Source organism: Pholis gunnellus (assembly GCF_910591455.1).
Source record: "Pholis gunnellus genome assembly, chromosome: 23".
Taxonomy (NCBI): domain Eukaryota; kingdom Metazoa; phylum Chordata; class Actinopteri; order Perciformes; family Pholidae; genus Pholis; species Pholis gunnellus.
The window spans coordinates 7,759,775-7,779,058 of NC_136550.1; the positions used below are offsets into that span (position 1 = coordinate 7,759,775).

The window sequence follows — 19,284 nt, forward strand, 5'->3', positions numbered from 1 at the left end:
GCTTGAATAAATGTCATTGAAGTCCCTCTCTCACAAGAGACAGAGAGAAGCGGCTTTGACATTCAGTAGTATGAGACGAGCCTCTCTCACGCCACGCAATTCAAGAATTCTGCCTTTCCCGGCTCCAGTGTATATTAAACGGGATGTGCTTAAAACGAGAAATAAAGGGTACCAATTACTAATCATGCAAAGTGACGCCTATGGCAAATACTCAGAGGATGACAGCATGAGTCCCGAGATAATTAGGGAATGTTATGAACAGTGTCGAGGAACATCACACCAGTGAAAATGGGACAATGCTAAATGAAAGACCATTTTGACAGATCAACAGAAGACGTGTTCATTTGAAAGGTTGATGCTTGGTGTGGGTACAAAATGCATTCAAATCAAGAACTCTGAAAACGGTTTGAGATCAAGTCAAATCACCAGGTTCACGGGGATGCTATAGTGCATTAACTGTTTTCGCCAATCCACTCGAATACTTCGTATGGTACCAAATATTGTCCAATTTAACAACAGCGAGGAAAACAACCTCTAAAATGAGCCATGCGTATCAGAGTCTACATTTGCGAATCACCGTTTTCGCTAATTTCTCCAACAGATGCATACATGTAAGTGTTCACCATTGCAGAGCCATGTAACCACTTCTTCTTCGTGTTTATCTGTTGGGCAAATACTAAAAAAAAAAATGGTAGTAACTTAAAATTACTGTAGAACAGATACCGCCCCAACAATTCTGTATAATGACTCAGACGTTTTGCTTTGCCGTCAACGATTAATTGGGAAGGGAACACTGCTGAGCCATTAACACAACCTCTGTGTCGGCCTTTATTGTTGCTACTCCGCTATTCCTTTGAGTGTACTTTTACATGTATAAAGGAGTTGTAATTGGCCATTATGCCGACGCGCTGCATATTTTAGATTCATTTAACAGTACATAGACCAACGGAATCAAATGCCACGGCAAATCCCAAGCAGCCATTAGCATGCTAACAGAGATGTTAGTGCTTATTTTGTATGGACGATACAATGTTTTTGCTAATTTGCACTGGCACAAGCATGCAATTCCACTTTGTAGTGTAACTTTATTCCCAGGAAATAAGGGCTTCTTATTAAAGTCTAATTTTGTGCAGTTGTCTCCAAAGAACAGGCATTTAATGAAGCAGGAATGCTTGGTCTCTAATGAGCGTGAGCCTGCAAGAAGTTGCACCGAAGATCTAATTCTCAAGGATTTTATGGAACGAACCCATTCAGTGATCTTTAAAGCTGTCTCCACCAACACGTACATGTTGTGCTACTCTTAGTTACTTGTTTATCTTTTTACTACAGAGTGACAAACTTCATTGCACAGCACCAGTAGGAAATTATTCATATAATCTTTTTGGAAAGAGTTTGATCATTTCTTTGACAGCGTTAACAATCATTCCATATTTTTAAATATGGAATGATTGTTAACTTTAGAACTTTGTTCTATTAGATTATATAACTATAATTGTTTAATCTTCACTGCGTTCCTTTCAGTCAAGAAAATGAGGCAGACAAGAAAACACGTTCAAGGAACTCAGTTTAAAATGTAATGAGTTACTGAAGAAACCATCATCTTTACATTAGATTATTAATTTGGGATTTACTTGGGAATTATTAATGCACTTAAAGCAAACAGAAATGTCTATTACCTTGTGGAAAACGTTACCGCCCCATTAATGATTCAAAATAGAATCAGGTGCACTTAAACAGGTGCAAATGATAAACAAGTTTGTTAGTCTTAAAAGGTCCAGCCATAAATCAAGATCAGATTCGTTTTACATTTCCAGGTGTGTGATAATCCTACGGGCTCATCAAGTCCCAACGATGAAATAAAAAAAAAAGACTAATAATGTACCAACAATAACTCAAATTTGATCTACATGGTAGCTCAGGAAGGTCTGCCAGACAACAGCTGGGTGAAGAACAACACTTTAAAAAGATCACCCGTACTCATTTGTGAAGCATCATACAGACGTTTGGGGACAACTTACTGCCTCAGGCCCTGACCAGAAGGCCTCAGTCCAGCTTGTATCACATGCATTGCTTGAGGATTTTTTTTGCTGATTAAATGACACATCTCACATTGTGAGACAGTAATGGTGAAACAACTTTTATTATTTTGATGGGGACAAAGATTGGTAAGCATTTAGGTAGCCTGTACTGTACCTGACCATCAGTTTACACGACAAGCAACATAGTCAACAAGTAACCTTTAGTCTGTTACACAACTGAGCCACATTAATCACAAACATCTTTTATGAATGTGTACAATGTGCCTTTTTACTTTCCTTAATCACTGCACAAATGTATGCATCAGAAACAAATCTGTGATGCAGTAATGCCAGCAAAGTGTGTTCAGGTTTAGATCAAGGCGTGATTCATATCAGTGCTTGACTTTATCTGCCATCCACAAATGATTGTCGAATATATCTTCCCTCTTTCATTAATTTAATCCTTGCAGCCATAAGAACGCTCATTCAAAACCATACTGAAGGTGGGTGGCGCGGCCTGGAGAGCAGTGTGAATGTACCACAGGTTCTTCACATGTGGCTACCTGATACTCACCTCTCATGAGTAGCACCAGGCTGCTGCACGGCACACAACTGTGGCTGGCTAAAGCCGTGGAGGATACCATGTTTATGCACTGATATTATCAGGAGTGTGGGAGACAACAACATCATTGGGATGCAACGGACATTTTAAAAGGCAATACTGAACTCCATCAAAAACGTCAAAATCAGTATTAGAATCAGCTTTACTGAACAGGTATGAGAACACACACCAGGAATTACGCGCCGGTTATTTTTGCTCTCATTGTACACAGAAAAACAAATACAGCTAAGAACAAGGACGACACGGTTAAATAAGAGTAAAAAGAATCATTTAGCTATTGTGTACATACCAGTCGGTGAAAGAAGATAAATCTACAATTATCAAGAAAAACAATACAACAAGGAAAAACAACATACGTCTATACACGTGCTAACAATATGGCTGCCGTGGTTGTGTAAACCGCCCTTGCTCAATAGCACAAAATACCAGTTTAGAACTCAAACAAATGTTTTAGTGACACCATCTGTCCTCTGTGGGAAGTGTGGGTTGCCATATGTTCTTATTTAGGATGTTATATATCCGCACCTTGGGACTCTGCACTACCCAGACAACAACATCAATTTCCACTTAGGATTCGTTGCTCCGAACTTTTCTCTCCATTAAGAAAACATCATTATGTCAATGTGGGGAGTGAGTGCACAGCCTTTAAATGGAAGGAGAGAAGCCGATTTGATCGGCTACGATTGGTGCCAGCCCCCGACACAGCCGGCAATAATGTATTCCTAATCAAACCCAGTTTTCAGATCTGGCACAGGTGCCAACTGTGCCACAGGTGCGTCCTGTGCACCCTCTAGTTGACGGCACTGTGTACCATGCACCTCTTATTTATGGAAATAGGAACCATTGTTTTGACAGTGAAAACTTGGGTTTGCACTGAATCTGTCTGAGTACTTGATCCAATACAATTATTTTTAGTCTTTGTCCATAAGAAACCACATCTGACCCCCCAAACTGCCGAAGAACTTTGATTTGATAAGTCATGATTAATGCAATCCTCTGCCAACGACCGATCAAGCATAACTCCCAGTCCACCCAGCACAGTTATGCCTTACGCCTCTGGTTTCCAAAAGTCTGTTAATACTGTGCATCACTGGCTTTAAGAAAAAATGTAATAAAAGTTGTCCATTTCCTGGCTACAATAACTATATATACACAGTACCGTAAAGCGAAAATGTAGACAGAAGATGAAGACAGTGTGACAACTTTGCTTTGTAAAGGAGTTTTCTGCAGCACTTACCGGAACTGTTGCCCGTAATGGAGACAGACGCCTTGGTATCCATCCGTCTAGGTGAGCGTAAACTGATGTCAGGCTGCTTTCCACAAAGTAGCATATTGATACTGCCAATCATATCCTTTTGGAAATCCAGAGAACTAGCAGCCTTAAAGATCATGGAGTTCTGCAATCTGGCCATCTGAATACAAGAATGTAATACTGGTGAATTCTTAAAATACAGAAAAATATGTCATCAGAGTAGAAATATGTATTCCAGGTCAGGTGTACGTGACAGAGTAGCAACACTAACCTCCTCAATCACTGGTAATGCATCTCGAGTGGTTTTCTCAATCAGTGTGACTGTGTCTGTTACATTCAGAGCCAGAGCTGAAGGTACCTAAAGTAGGGCAAGGACAGTTGGTTTTCAGAACAATACCGTAGCTACCAAATGAATGGCAAAAAAAGGGACAATGTTATAATCCAATGTATGAATTAATGCTCGCCACTTTCAAAAAACATTACATTGTTTTTAAAGGTTCAAACAATAAAACAAAACAATATGTGTGCTATTGTAGTGCATAGCTATTAGCTACAGTTGAACTAATCACCTTCATTTATGTTCATAGATTTCATGAGATCAACTTAGCTAAAAATACCAGCTCCATTTCAGCCTTTCCACTGAAGATACTATATGTTGGCAATACACACACTAATTCGACTGGAAAATTGTATCCCATCATCATCTCCGGCACTGGTTAATAAAAACTACATTAAAATGACAAGTGTTACTGTGTGTTACAGTGACATTCTGAAGGCACACCGCATGAGTCCAATTACCAGAACTAAATGGCATGCCCTTTTAACCATTGTCATTTTCATGCATCAAGTGCCAAGTGAAGGCTGCACTAGGAGGGCCTGCATCGTCTTTCAGCAAATACAATTACGAAGCTTAGAAACGTTTGCAAGACGTAGGTCCAGAAAGACAGGTCCGATCAGGAATCTGTGAGCGGTAGAAAGAAGGGTAACACTGCTTTTGAATTTCTAAAATAAATCACTTTCACAAATAGAAGCCAATTCAAGCACATCTCGGACAACAGCCTGGCTATTGATCGAGTCTCGAGGAAATTCATGAAGGATCACTTTTGGTGTGTGAAGAGCACACATTAAGGAGGAGATCAAGTCAGAAAGTGCAGGAGTGAGTCTCAGACAATTTTCAGCTAAACAGCAGAACATCACAGATCGATGGAAGAGTTTTGAGCAATGAATCACATAAGGAGGTAGATAAAATGGCACTTCTAATGCACTTTGTAACAATTGAAGACATCAGTGGTTTCTTTTGCTAACCAACTGATTAGAAAAATAATTCAACAAGAATTACCGTACATATTTTGAAAAAAAACAAACACACTTTGAAATTTGAATGACCTGAGAGCCACATGCATTCAAATGTCTTTTTGTTTACAGTCTGCCCTGTGCATTGTGTTCCGAAATGATTCCCAGAAAACCACACAAAGTTGTAGAACCACTATCTAAATCAACCTCTGCCACTCACTACCTCAGTGATAGACCCCGACTTCTTCCCTTGTCCTATTCTTTATATTCTTGTTGTTGCTATCACAATCACTCGGCAACGTCAAGCTTTAAGTGTGAAGGCTTGATGTTCTTTTCCATCCATTTGCTTGCGGCGCTGAAGAGCCTGTCCGCCATATCTTGTCTGGGCTTTCTTTTCCCTGCATCTGAAAATGCCTGTGGGCTTAAATTGTTCAAATGCTCTCTCCTACGAACTTCCTTCCTTATCACTTATTTATTGGATTTGCTGTCCCATATATTTTCTCTAAGAGATAAGCTCAAAGAAAAGTGCAGGCTTTCATCATCCCAAAGGGAACTCAGAGATTCAAAAGAATTCAACAAAACATTGGTTCTAATAGGTAAGTCCCACCTGATTGCATTCTAGCTAAATTACTGGAAGACACTTGGGTGCATATGACAATGACCATTTTAAATGTTTAGACCCTATATGGGACAAAAAACAGATTTCACACTCAAAACAAAAGAAACAAAAATACATTAACATAATGGAGCAGTAATAACGTGCTGCCTGTAGGTTTTGCCTCAAAGTGGATGCATTAGCACGTTTTAGCTTTAATTTATTCATCTCTCCAAGTCACAGAGCAAGACAAGCATAACATTTAACTTTTAAATTGGTGACTCAATTGGCTGTCACAGAAAATCATTGCCTTTGAAATCGATTTACCGCCAGCCATGCGAGAGAATTATATTTAGAACAGACAATGATCTCCAAATACTTTGAAACAGTATTAAGATTTGGAGTTTCATCTTACTGTACATAATTGATAGAATACCCATGCTGAAAATTACCTTACTTTTTCTTATTTATCTCTCAATTTAGGGTGGGTATCTATCACAACCCCTCCATGCCACAAGAAGGCTCAGCAGGACATCTTGACATACAAAAAAACATTTTGCTTCGTCTTACGGTTCACAATATAACTGAACACAATGTGAGATGAACGCAGCACTCAATTGTTCAGGCAGGGAGCTGCCAATGACTCTGCAGGTATTGATACAAGATGACCAAAAAGAAAACGTCCAGTGCGAATGTTAGAAAGGCAAGACTTCCACTTTCCTCTTCTAATTAGCCTAGCCTGCTAGGTTCCAATTCTACCAGTGGAACAGAATTGTAACTGTGGGTAAAAGGACAAACACTTTAAAATCGGTACATAAACAAATTTAGGTCTGCTTGTTGAAAAAAAAACGAATGTCAATCAATAGACGTTAAACACACAACACCATCCAAGGGAGTGATGAATTCAATGATGGACCCCAGAAATCAATGGGTACTAACGAAATAAGAACAAATATTGTGTGCAAACAGGAGAGGAAATGTATTCTTATATCGCTTCCAGCATGGGGCCCAATGTTGGAAGGCTATACAGGCCTATGACGTGCTCCAGTCAGCAGTGCACAATGGGAGCAGACAGTGCATCTCCTAGCAACACCGGCTCTTAAAAGTAGGTCTTGGGAAATGCCTTCCAAGAGGCCTGAATCGAAGATGCAGTTTCCACAAAAATGTTGAAAAACACTTCCTCTTTTGAAAAATGGAAAAACCACACACAATAGCTTAAGTATCTTCAGTTTGACTGTGAAACGCCTGACGTAGGGTTCACATGCATTCTCCCAAGTAATTCCTCAGCTGCAACCGTGGCGGCTGAGACACACAATAGTTTCAAATTTACATATTTAATACTACCTTCATTAGCCCAGACAGTGCAATTTGTAAGCATGCCAGATGTGGTTCACCTTGCCGAGCAGGAATTACGGCTTTTAATATGAAGACATTATGACCTGTATTACTACAGTGTCCCCGTCACGCCAATTGCTGTAAACTCCCAAATGCATTCCCTGTTAAACTTTTGTCAAAATGAGACTGATTATGTCCGAGTTACTACGTAAAACTCCCAAGTCTCATCAACATCAAACCAGACAAGTTGAGAGCTTTCTTCTTGGTATGGAGGACAGCTCACCTCAGAAAGCATTTTGCTCGCATCCAGGTTTTGCAGGAGTACTTGCTGGGCATTAATCAGTTGCTGTGGATCGCGGGAGCAGCTGACATTTTGAAAAGCCTCCTTTTCAGCTCGGCTGCCGAATTGGATATACTCATCCAGATCTGTCCCCTCACACAGGATGCTCTTCAGGTTGCCTGGCCTCGGGATGCCCATCATCTGAAAAATAAAAACTAACTTTGGTAGAAGTTGACAAACAAGAGAACTTTACATCTGAGCAGATTGTATTTATTGTGTGTATACGTGTGAGACACAACACTAGATCAATGTTTTTCCAACCTTGTGCAGGCAGACAGTGTGCTAAATCAGATATAAATTAGTGTTTTGACTATAATTAAGCCTTATTCTTCTTTGCTCATCCTTGAGTAAAGACCGATATGCTGTGCGTGCACAAACACCCACAAGGTCACTTGAAACAACACATATTACCACCTCACACACACACACACAGATGCATGTACACACAGATATTTTGTATTATACTAGACAGTACAATGGCTCCAATAAACACAGGATAAATAGACAGAAGACAAGAGAATGGCTTATGAACTGCACTAGGCATTTTTACTTTCTGGGCACATAGTACATTTAGCAACAGAGCCCAATGCAACCATCAGAATGCCTCATACTGTACACAGTAGGGCTCTTTTAATCACTTTGCACTGTATTTAAGCATCCTTGTCACTGACAGTGAAGCAAAATTACCTTCTTGCAGCTCAATTGACATTACTTGATACATTTGGTGGCATCAATTGGGGAGCATTTAGAGACGAGACATTGTTATTGCGAGTTCATTTCATTCCAAATTACCTTCTGTAGCCAGCTTCAAACAACGTGTTTTATCAAGCAAATGCTAGAGTTTGCTTTGATCCCCGAGGCAGGTCTTGGCTATGATATTTTACATTTAAAATGCTCAAGCACAACACTCCTGGCACATGTGGTCTTCTGAATATTTTGGTTAATAACACTTAAATTCTTATATTTACAGGAGGAGGTGGAACGTCATGTTTCAAAGCAGCTGGGATTCCTATAGGAGACAGTTTGCTGTTTCATCATGCGAGCAGTGTAGCGAAAATGATACTCACTGGATTGAGTTTAATCTCAGCATTCATGAGGCTTTGGACCACCGCTGGTGGCAGCGACAGATTCTCTTTCAGATGAGCAGAGAAACTTTCATTGTCTCTGAGAACACTCCTTAGGATCACTGGTTGAGCTTCAACATAAAGATGGAAAATCATTACTTTGGCAGAACAGCATTTGATACAAAACAATAGGAGATGTAGTGTACAGCAGTGCAGTTGATGTGTACATGTGTGATGCTGACGACTGGTAAGCGATGGAAAACTTAAAAGGAAATATATGTGCTTCCTTTTAACTTGAATCCTATTTTCATAGTTTAAGCCGTAAATCCTCCTTACTCGCCATCTGCACTGCAGATATTCTGCAGCCAACCCTGCAGTCTTTCTGCCTCTGCCTCCCTTGCTTGGCTATCCTCCTGCATTTTATTTCCACACCACTGTTCACAAATATGGGTCCATACAGAAACATGTGTGAGGCTTGTGTCATTTGCCCTAATGGACACCTATTCCAACCATGGAGGAGTGGCTGCAGTGTAACTAATAGGACAGCAGCCCTTCCAGTGCAATGGAAGGCTGGTCTAACAAATGCACTGGAGGATTTATTCTGTTGTTGAAAGGTTAAAGCAAAAGTCCATGTCTTCAAAATCCCTGCATTGCAGTTGCTGAGTATATATTCTCATTCACATGAACAATGGCCAAATAAGACCTAAAACAAAAAGAAAATCCTTACTCATAATATGGCTTGTTGAAAAAATCGAAAATCAAAAATGCTGAATTCTAGACAGCCTTCTGATTTGGTTTTGTTTTACATGTTGCTTGTAGTGGCTTTACAGCCTAATGAATACGAGTTCAAAGGATGCTTTCTCGATGACTGATTCAATTCTTCATTGGTGCAAGTAGAGGTTGAGCACTTGAGTTGAATGAGTGTTTAAGAGGGGACAATTTGTTGCTTAACATGTACCAGATTGTTCACCAGACATTTTCTTCTAAATAGCTGCCTACAGATAGTCAGGTTTTAAATAAGATAGCTTAAAAAACAATTGACTGGTACTTGTTACCCCCCTAACAATGTCTTAACATAGCGGGGATCCCACTCAAGTAACTTCACACACCCATGCACAAACTGCATCTATTCCTTCTCTCTGGGACTCCTGCATGTGCTGTTGAGGTAATGAAGGGGTTACGTAATTCAATTCAATTAGCCCCTTTTGCAAGTGTAATGCATGCAGCTCATTCAATTGTCAAGGTGAAGGGAGGAAGTGACTTTTACTGGGTTGTGCAAGGTTCAATTAAGATAAATGTTTTGCAAAAAATAACAATCATTCAGTTTTGTCTTGAGTTAATTATGCTGTTTGACGCAACCAACAGAACACATGTTATTATGGCCCTCGTGTCTGCGGGAGCATCAGGGGGGATGGACAGGGTTAGATTATGGGGAAGGAAGACATGCTCGGGGCTCTTCCTGAACACTGCTGCCTTTCTGATTGAAATGACCACCTGAGTCTTTTAATCAACCCGCGGTAAAAACAAAAAAAGGACAACACAATCACTTATGCCATCTGAGTCTTTTGATAGTACTCCATTCCCCATTCTTGTTCATGAACTTTTGTGCTCTTGCCTCCCGACAGTGAATGCCATTAATTATGCCCAGGCTTAGATCTTTGATGGATTTAATCTTGTATATTACAAGCCAGCGACCCCAAAATGCAAATGGCCCTCAAGCCGTTTGTTGAATAGCAGACCCCCCCTCCCATACCCCACCCCCTTGTCTCTTTGCAAATTAGGTGCCGTATGAAAATCTGAATATCATCAGGGTAAATGAGCCTAATGCAAAGCAGCAACTTATCAAGACAAACGATCTGTCAGTCTGCACAGCAAATTGCATCATAAATAATCATGCGCTATTGTTTTTGAGGGATAAAGGGGAATAACAAATCCTCCAACTTGTCATCCACATGAAGGGGATACTTTCCTTGATGGAGAGTACTTAACAAAGACATGGCAGAGTGATTGTTGCTGATGCGTTATTTCTATACTTTTTTACTTTTGGAACAATAATACAACTAGTATATCACGAAACATCTGTGAAGATCCTGTTGCTTTTCACTTGGTCCTTTCATGACTCGTGCCATTGTTTTAAGGTCAGTGGATCAAGAAATTCTCTTACCATCACCAGGGTTAGCCTGTGACTGGACGGAATCCCACTGGTCGAGGTCATCTGCCAGCAACTGTGCCTTGCTGAGTATAGATCTGTTCACTAGGAGGGTTTGCAGCTCTATCAACATCCCGGCAACTCTAGTTGACCAGAAAGACAACAAAAGATCACAAACTGTCTGTAGATGTCACGTCTTAGACATAATCTGAAATCAAAACATTCAGTTTCATCCTAATGTACGCGATCTTAGAAGACGGGACAGAAAAGGGCAGATTGCGGTACGTACATGGAGTTGTTGAAGTTGTTGACTTGGCCTGGCGTCTCCCCCGGCGTTGGGTAGTTCAAACAGGGATTGTCGATGTTACATATCATACCTTGAATCCAGGGAAGCACGCCAGCCGACGGCATGGCTTTATTTGGGTAGTGGCCTACAGGAATATAGATGAATACTTACAGGATCTAGCCAGCTGCATTGTTAACACATTGTTTATCAGTTTATCAGTTTATCATCAGTTTGTCAGCTTTATGTGACTTGTGAAATACAGTTAAACATTACAACTCTGCTTGTTCTTACATTGGCTTTTAAAAAGAGGATTATTGGTGGACCGCACCCACACCAGTATGATGAAGAGAAACAGAGGCCATACCACTTCAATGACCAGCCGCACCTGCACAAAAGAGAAAGTAGACTCATTTTCATAATGTGTATGAAATACATCTTTGGAACCTCTTATGGCTCACAGCATTTGCATTGTATTTTCATAAGGGAAATGGGGCATCACTCATAACGTCAAAGCAAATCTAAAAGCAAAGGTGAGTGGACATTTCATTAAAAGGCAAACAGAAAACGTTGAGTCTCTGCCATTGAGACACCATTGATGATTGACTAAAATGACCTCATGAGGCTGTGTGTGTCCATAGTCCACAAGCCATAGTCCATATGTTACGCTGTTAGTCTTGCTTTTACTCTCAGCACTTACTGGATTGAGAGAGAAACCTCAGCGTATGACTCCACGAGCCGAAGCTATCACACACTCCCTATCACCTCCTCCACACATGTAATCCTCTGCTGGATGAAGAATTCCAACCGCATGCTTGCTTTAAAACAACCACTTCAATTCCTGCCAGCAGGTAGCAGCCCATGTGACATGCCAGGCATGTTATTTCAACCTCTGGGGATAATGGGTGAAGAGAGAAACCAACAAAGCACAAATTGATGATCTCAAGGCTTTACTTCTTCACTGGGTTGTTTCTCATTTTTTTTCTACTCAGTTGGCCTTGAGGGGTATTCTAGAGGCAAAGTGCCAGGACCTTACAGTTATGAGGTATACACACACACACACACACACACACACACACACACACACACACAGGTCCAGGCTTCCACATGTACCACTCCTGCATGCTTATTTCTACCATTGTTGTTACTGTGGAAACACCAAAGTAGTTCAGTTCCTTTATACATAAGTCAAGGTAGAGTCACTTCATAATTCTGCAAGACGTAAACATCAAACAGCAGATGACTTCCAGTGAGTTATTACAATGCTGCGGCTCATCCTTCCTCGAGTCTTCAACCCAACACCCCCTGCCATCTAGGCTTTTACGCATCCCCAGACACACCATCGCTCAACATCCCCCTCCCTCCAGCCCTGCACTCACCCACCGAGCCCCCTCCCGCTAACCTGAGCTGACCTGGTCTGCCGGCACGCTCATCCCTTTCAGCATCTCTGCTGGAGTGACTCGCTTAGTGGAATCAACTGCAGTTAACCAACCACCGTGTTCCTGCTATGGTAACATGTTCAGACATTTTATCTGATGACGCACATTAGCACAAATAATAAGAGAAGACGTCTACGCTGACGTTGTTGTCTTCATAATTAAACTGGAGGGCCGGCAGAGGTGAGGAAATACAAAAACACATATTGCACGTAATGTCACAGCAACATGGCAACCTTATAAATTAAAGTGAAAGAGGAATAGGAATACGGGGTGGGGGTTGGAGATATATTGATATAGTGTGGTATAGGCATATAGTGGATCAGGTTTATCATTTTGCAGACGAATTACTGAACAGAATAAAACGCAGAAAATTAAATTGCATACATTTCAAAGAAACTCGAAGGATTCTTTAAATTCTGCCCTTTAATTCCCTGCCGTCCGGGTGTCACAGAGGATGTAGTTCTGCTGAGAGGGTGAATTATCATAATGTATTTCAAAGAAAACGGCACGGAGAGGGAACACAGAGATCATGGGGACTTTCTCAATGTCTGGCTCCCCAGGCATTTGCCATCGGACAGCAGTGTCATTGTGAATAGATAATCTCCTCCTCTGAAATTATGTGAAATACTGGACCATAAAATCAGTTTCATGCCTGTTATAAAATCTTAAAATGCTTGGTGAGGCATTCATATAATTGGTCATTAACCTCCACAAGCCCTCCAGAAGCACCATTGTCCTTGCTAACTCCCACTGGTTTTGTCTAATGCCAATATTTCATGTTGACATTGGCCAAACATCCTACAGTCCAAGCACAAAACCACCACTGTCCCCTTGAGTAGTCTAGCGGGAAAGTCGGTGCATGTTTCTCCCTCGTATAAAAAAGGAAACCAACCTGTTCCTTCTGCCGGTTGACAAAATTAACAAGGGGAATGTTTCACAGATTCAAAGTTAGAAAATTGTAAATGACTTTGCCTTGAGTTATTCCAAGAAAGTATGAACTTTGAAGAAAGCAGATTTTTTTTAGTGAAGATGTCTTTTGTTCCACTGCTGTGCTCGAACCCCTAACAAACCAAGTGGGCGGCTGTAACTCCTATCATCACTGCAACAATGCTCATCAAAGCGCACACTGCAGCTCTTTGTAACAGCTATATCTGCCTCAGAATAACACGTAAGACTAATTAGATTCCATAACAACTTCTTTTGACCCTTGAAATGCGGTTGCGACACATTGTGTAACTGTTATCTTCCCCCAGCATGTGACCCCTTGGCCATTGTGAGGGACATACGAGGCAATAAAATCCACCATATATCAGTGGGTGATTATGTGTAGACTAGTGTTTGCTACGTGAATAAGGAAGTAATGACTCGGGTTCAGGGAACTAGCCGGGAAAAAGGGACAATGACTCAGAGACTTACGACTTACGACTTGCTGTTACGTGGCGTAATATTCATGTTCTGTGTAAAAGTAGTCATGACAAAAAGCGTAATAATCACACACAACAAAAACCGTCTCTGGTGTGCGACGGCCTCAAGTGTGAAAGATGAAAGCAGGTCAAAAGTAGCTGAAGTTGAGCGGCACAGACACTGAAATTGCACTGGAAAAGGTTGCATGTAAAGTGACAGCAGTTGAAATGTCAGTCGGACAACTTCAGTTTTCATCCGACGAGTAAATAGGAATCACCCGTAATTGTTTGGCAACATTTAAAACTGCAGTGACAGTAAAACTTCGGATAGCAATGCTAAGGACAGGCTGTGGCAGTGAGTTTGTGAGAGGAGCCAGAAAAGAGTATTTGCCCTTCAAACTAAGCATTCAAGTGTCGTCACTCCGAATCCCGTTCCATTAGGCCATGGACTGGCTTCGTTAGAACTAAAACACAGGCAATGTGACATAACGTGCACAAGAGATACATCTCCAAAAATTGAAGGTGACACTCCGAATTGGTCGGCATTAAGGTAAGATTGTTCTTGTTCTCTAGTGGGAGAGCAAGGCGGCTTACTTCTATAGGAGACAATTTTGGTAGTAAATCCCTCCCATTACCTTCCCCTCTCATGAATAACTTAGTTAACCTTGATAAAACAATCTTGGGACCGTATCCTCACTTTCCCTCCATTGTTGACCAATTTGAGCAGATCTACGTTGATTTGCAAAAGGGGGGTTGGTGAGCAGAAGTGTACCTTTTGTCTCTTCCGTAGAGTGAAGTTCTTCCACAGGAGCAGAGTGAACTGCGTCAGGAGACCCATTACGGCTTATCCTGGCAATATCCTGCCAAAGCGTCGCTATGGAAACTGGCCCACTTAATAAAACCCTGGAGGGAATAAAAGGCAGAGTTTGGTTTTAATACAGAGGAGCAATGCATCTTGGGGGAGTGCCACTAATCATTCACTTCCCCAGGCCATGGGGCTTATGGTGCAGCACCTGTTCTAAGAATTATTATCACCTACATTCAGCAAATCTCAGGACGGGGCAACGTCTCACGCGGAGGTTGCGCAGTTTGGATCTACAGCATCGGATCCTTTTTTTTTTTTAAAAAGCTGATGGTTGTTTTACTTAATGTACTGCATATAGAAGTTATGAGGTCAAACCTAAAATCTCTTTTCTTTTCCTCTTAAAGGGGGACACGGCATTGTAAACTGTGCTCTTCGTCGAATTATTAACCACCACTGTGCTACAAATTCTGTCAATTAAACGGGGTTTTTTGGCGACCAGAGCAAAATAAAAGACAAAGCTTCACGGGCAACTGCCAAAGATTGCTGTAAAAATATTTACTGCAGGTTTTACTACCCACTGAGCACTGATTACACAGATAATAAACAAATAGATCTGCTGTTGCACTTTTACACAGTTACATCAAGTATGACCTTTATAAAAGCAAATCTACAACTGACAGTGTCTCCTTTGACTACAGTCCCTTCATTGGCCCGCCATGAGGTCCCATTCATTATTACAGGAATGTTAGTCGTCTTTAAGTCTAATTATACAAGTGGGAGATTAACAATTTACAGTCGGCATTTAAAATGTGTTCCAGTAAAGTATCTTTTCTGTAAATGAAGGTTTCACCCATGGTTAGGATTGTTCATATCATGTGATGTAATACATGTCAAATCCATGCATTCACATTGCAAGTAAACCAGAAAGAGAAGAGACTTCATTGAGAGGTTCAATTGTGTTGAATAGATACAGAAAGGGGTAGTTGGATCTAATTCATTGTAAAACCAACCCTTTGACATTTGTAACGTATCAAAAGTTACATTTACATTTATTTTTTCAAGAATATATATGAGTTACCAGCTAAGTTCTTCCGAGTGGTCGTGTTTTTATGAACAGATCTGGGGGAAACTACATTCTCCTGCTGTGCAGCTTGGGCGTAGAATAATCGATACAAAGATCTCAAATTAGAAACATTCATATCCACTGAATCTAAGGGCATCATAAAGAATGTGGTGGTCGTTTTTTTCTTGGGAGGCCACTGTGTTTTTGTACATCATTTAGTATGTATTGTATTATATTGTTTTGTGATTTTGTATGCCTGCTACCTTAGCCAGGTCTCTCTTAAAAAAAAAAGAGGTTCTTTTAACTCAATGGGACTTCCTGGTAATGTCAAAGTTAAACTAAAAAAAACCTGCAACAATAGTTATTACTATGTATGGTAATGCCTTACAATATATAAATACAACTGATATTCCCTGCACTAACAAGCAAACACAATGTGTCATTTGCAATATTTGATAATTAAGTAAAAATAATTTTTGCAATGTTTGTCAACTGTATTTCAGATCTTAATGAAAATATATATTAATTGGCGGTGGAGTGAAAGTTGGATTTGAGAGCACGTGTTCAACTACAAACAAATGCTCGAAAGCATAAAAGAGTATTCATTGTTTATTGTTGATATTTAATGGCCAAAGTATGTTACCTGGCTGTGTTTGAAACATGTTGCAAAGCACTTCAACGGACGCTCTGTGGAGACTTCTAAGAATGGAGTGTGTGTGCAAGGTGGGTCAGGTGGGGATGGGCTTTTTAGCCCAAGGGTAGTCCTGACAAAGTGCCACCTTTTAACGCTCCATTTCCTCTTTCTGTACAGCTTCCATCTTCCCTCTGTGTGTTTACATTATTTACTGCTACTTCATGGATGTTTTATTTACCGTCATGGGAAAGTTGAGGCTTCCTCACTTCCAAATGGCCAAATAAGTGCTCTTAATGGGCAGTTCTCATGGCAGTGCAATAACCTATTACAGAATATTGGTGAGATGTAACTAGCGAACATAGAATTTCCTGAAAAATATTTCTATATTGGCAATGACAATTTGTTAGGTGTAAAAACCAGCTGCGTTGAATCACGCTATTACATCTGTCGATTAGCTATGAGATTGCATACTTTTGACATTTACCAGAGATTGCTGTAGCTTTAATGTACTATTACCACAACACCTCCTCCACAGTAGTCTCTCTTATAGAGTACTATTCACTATTTGCTTTCACCTCCAATGCATGCTTTACTTCATATGCCTTTGGAAGAGAATGGTGATTATGGAATTGTACACGGGTAAACTGGCCCGGGGTCTTCACAAAGAGGCCTAGTGTGTGCGCATGAACACTCGGCTCTGTCAAATGCTTGTATAATTGAGTATCTGCTGCAATGGCTTGCACAGCTTTCAAGCCTCATCTTTTGAAACATGTAATGCGCAGGAGAAGGACAGCTTGGTACCACCTCCACTCTGAAATCACGTCAAGCATGAAGGGTAAACAACATGTCTAAGAATACACTCAACCCATACGTCAAAAAGTGTGTGCGTGCAACTTGGTATCTGAGAAAAGAGATGCGTCTGTAAAAGATGGTGTGTGTGTGTGTATTTGTGTGAGAGTGTGTGTGGGGGGGGTCGAGTGTTGTGGAAAAGCCCAGCTGAAGGACTCTTTTTCAATTCCACATCTAAAGAACAGATAACAAGAAACAAGAGAAGATACGATTGTGATTTGCATTGCAGCCGCAGTGTTATAAGACACAATGAACACAGTTCTCCAGAGAACGAAAAGCCATACACTGTGAAGAGTGTTTTCCAGATCATCATTTTAATCTACAACAAAGAGAATAATTGAAGTAATAAGTCCTTTTCGCCACTTTTTGAACTTTTTTTTCCCCCCACAAGAGGGTGGCCATCGGGCGCTGGCATCAGCTTTTCCCGGTATCATTAGTTCCAAAGAAAGCTCCAAGAAAAGGGAGAAGGGGAGAGAATGCAGTGAAACAAAAGAGGAAAGCAAAGTTTTGAGCAAATATAAGTGCTGATGCATGCCTGGTGTTTGGGGACCAGGGACAGCAAAGCGCATTATTTCAGCCCCTAGGATGATCGAAAGAGTACACAGATATTCGTCATACAGCATGAGACTAGAGGACGGCAGTGAATGCCTTTGACATCCGTTACAAAGGGGGCAGCTATCGCCCTCTGAAGACTATAATGGTCCCTGTGCTCTTTCATTCGAGTCTTTCTTTCTCTTTCTGACTCTACTCTATCACACGATGATCCACAGCCTCACCACAACAGGATGTCTTACTGTTTACTGTGAGAGGAAGTAGGGTCAAGGAGATATTTATGTTATTCGTTTAATTACAGGTAATCCATTATGCTGAACCTCAACACTTTTCCCTTTGAATGTTATATTCAGGTTATTGTTTGACAAGAGAGCACTTGGCTTTTAGCTGACTTTTTTTGCCTAACATCAGCATGATCACGCTGGTTATTTAATTGCCGTACAATTTAATCACCAGCGTGAACCCTGATCGTGCCGCTTTAGTTCATTTTACAACAATAATCTGAACTGACTAAATGCTCTAGAAAGAGACATATGTGGATAATGTGGTGTAAAAGATCCTTAAAACTGATACCTGTAGTTCTGGATGAAAATAAAATAGAGAAAAAAACAACTTCTACAACATTGTTTATCGATAAGAATTCATTTTAAAAATCGCTTTCTGCTGCATATGACTGAATGAATACAACCCACAGCTGGCCGATCTGCTTGGCAGATATATTTAGTGTGTCCCTCCTTTTGTCACTAATTCAATCTTTTTGCACCCAACACTCCCTTCAATTCTATAGATTTGAAGCTGTGATATTGGAGTCAGGACGATGTCACCGACACTACGTCTGTCATTACTCGCATTTAGTTTGAGAGAAGTAATCGCTCCGAGCTCTGGTAACTGTGCTTTCCTGGGGCAACCTGTCAATCACTTTTAGCAGCTAATTACTCATTCATTAGAAAGAAATGAAAATGCTAAATAAAAAAATTATAGGATGAACGTTAGCACTTACGGAATTATTAAGACATGTCATTCAAGAAGAAATTATTTTGCACATACAGTGAAAAGGTACGCCACATGTGGCACTACCTCTTCACTGGTTCTCACATCAGTCTGGGCTCACTGTTAATCATTAGCAGGAGTAATGTCACGTCTTTCCCTTCATGACTGAGCAAACAAGCCGTTAGAATATGAGCACGTTTGAAATTCTTCACATGTAGTCATCTATAACCAAACCAACAACTAAGAACCCCATTTTCTCCTGTTGTTGTGTAACACAAAAGGTAACAATTGCACTCCTTCATTTCCATTTTAAACGCAGCCAGCCCGGAGACCATTAAATGCTTTCAAATAAGATAAGCAGTTCTCAAGGCACTCTATTTGATCTATACTTCAGAAGAGGCAAATGGAGGAAGAAAACAACAAGTGTATAGACGCCCGGGCCTGAGCCCGAGCCTTAGCCTCGGGAGCAGAGAGCAAGCTACAAGAACAACAGCGTCCTGTTAGAGAAAACAAACTGTCAAAATCAACCTACCTCCGAGCTGTTTAGTTTTCACCCATCAGCACATCTTAGGGCCTGAAGATGGATTTGACCGGTTGG

At 40.7% G+C, this 19,284-nt stretch overlaps 1 protein-coding gene across 1 annotated transcript in view; it reads right to left on the minus strand.

Moving 5' to 3' along the window:
• Positions 1-14,631, minus strand: part of LOC306714808 (phospholipid-transporting ATPase ABCA1) — a gene marked incomplete at its 5' end in the record, with an annotated part of 123,059 nt that extends 108,428 nt beyond the window's left edge. Inside the window, 8 exons of the mRNA XM_079184946.1 lie at positions 3,878-4,052; positions 4,164-4,250; positions 7,399-7,596; positions 8,523-8,650; positions 10,684-10,811; positions 10,958-11,099; positions 11,246-11,339; positions 14,566-14,631. Coding sequence (XP_079041072.1) covers positions 3,878-4,052; positions 4,164-4,250; positions 7,399-7,596; positions 8,523-8,650; positions 10,684-10,811; positions 10,958-11,099; positions 11,246-11,339; positions 14,566-14,631 — 1,018 coding nt within the window. The remainder of the gene's footprint in view (positions 1-3,877; positions 4,053-4,163; positions 4,251-7,398; positions 7,597-8,522; positions 8,651-10,683; positions 10,812-10,957; positions 11,100-11,245; positions 11,340-14,565) is intronic.
• Between the last annotated feature and the right edge of the window lie 4,653 nt (positions 14,632-19,284).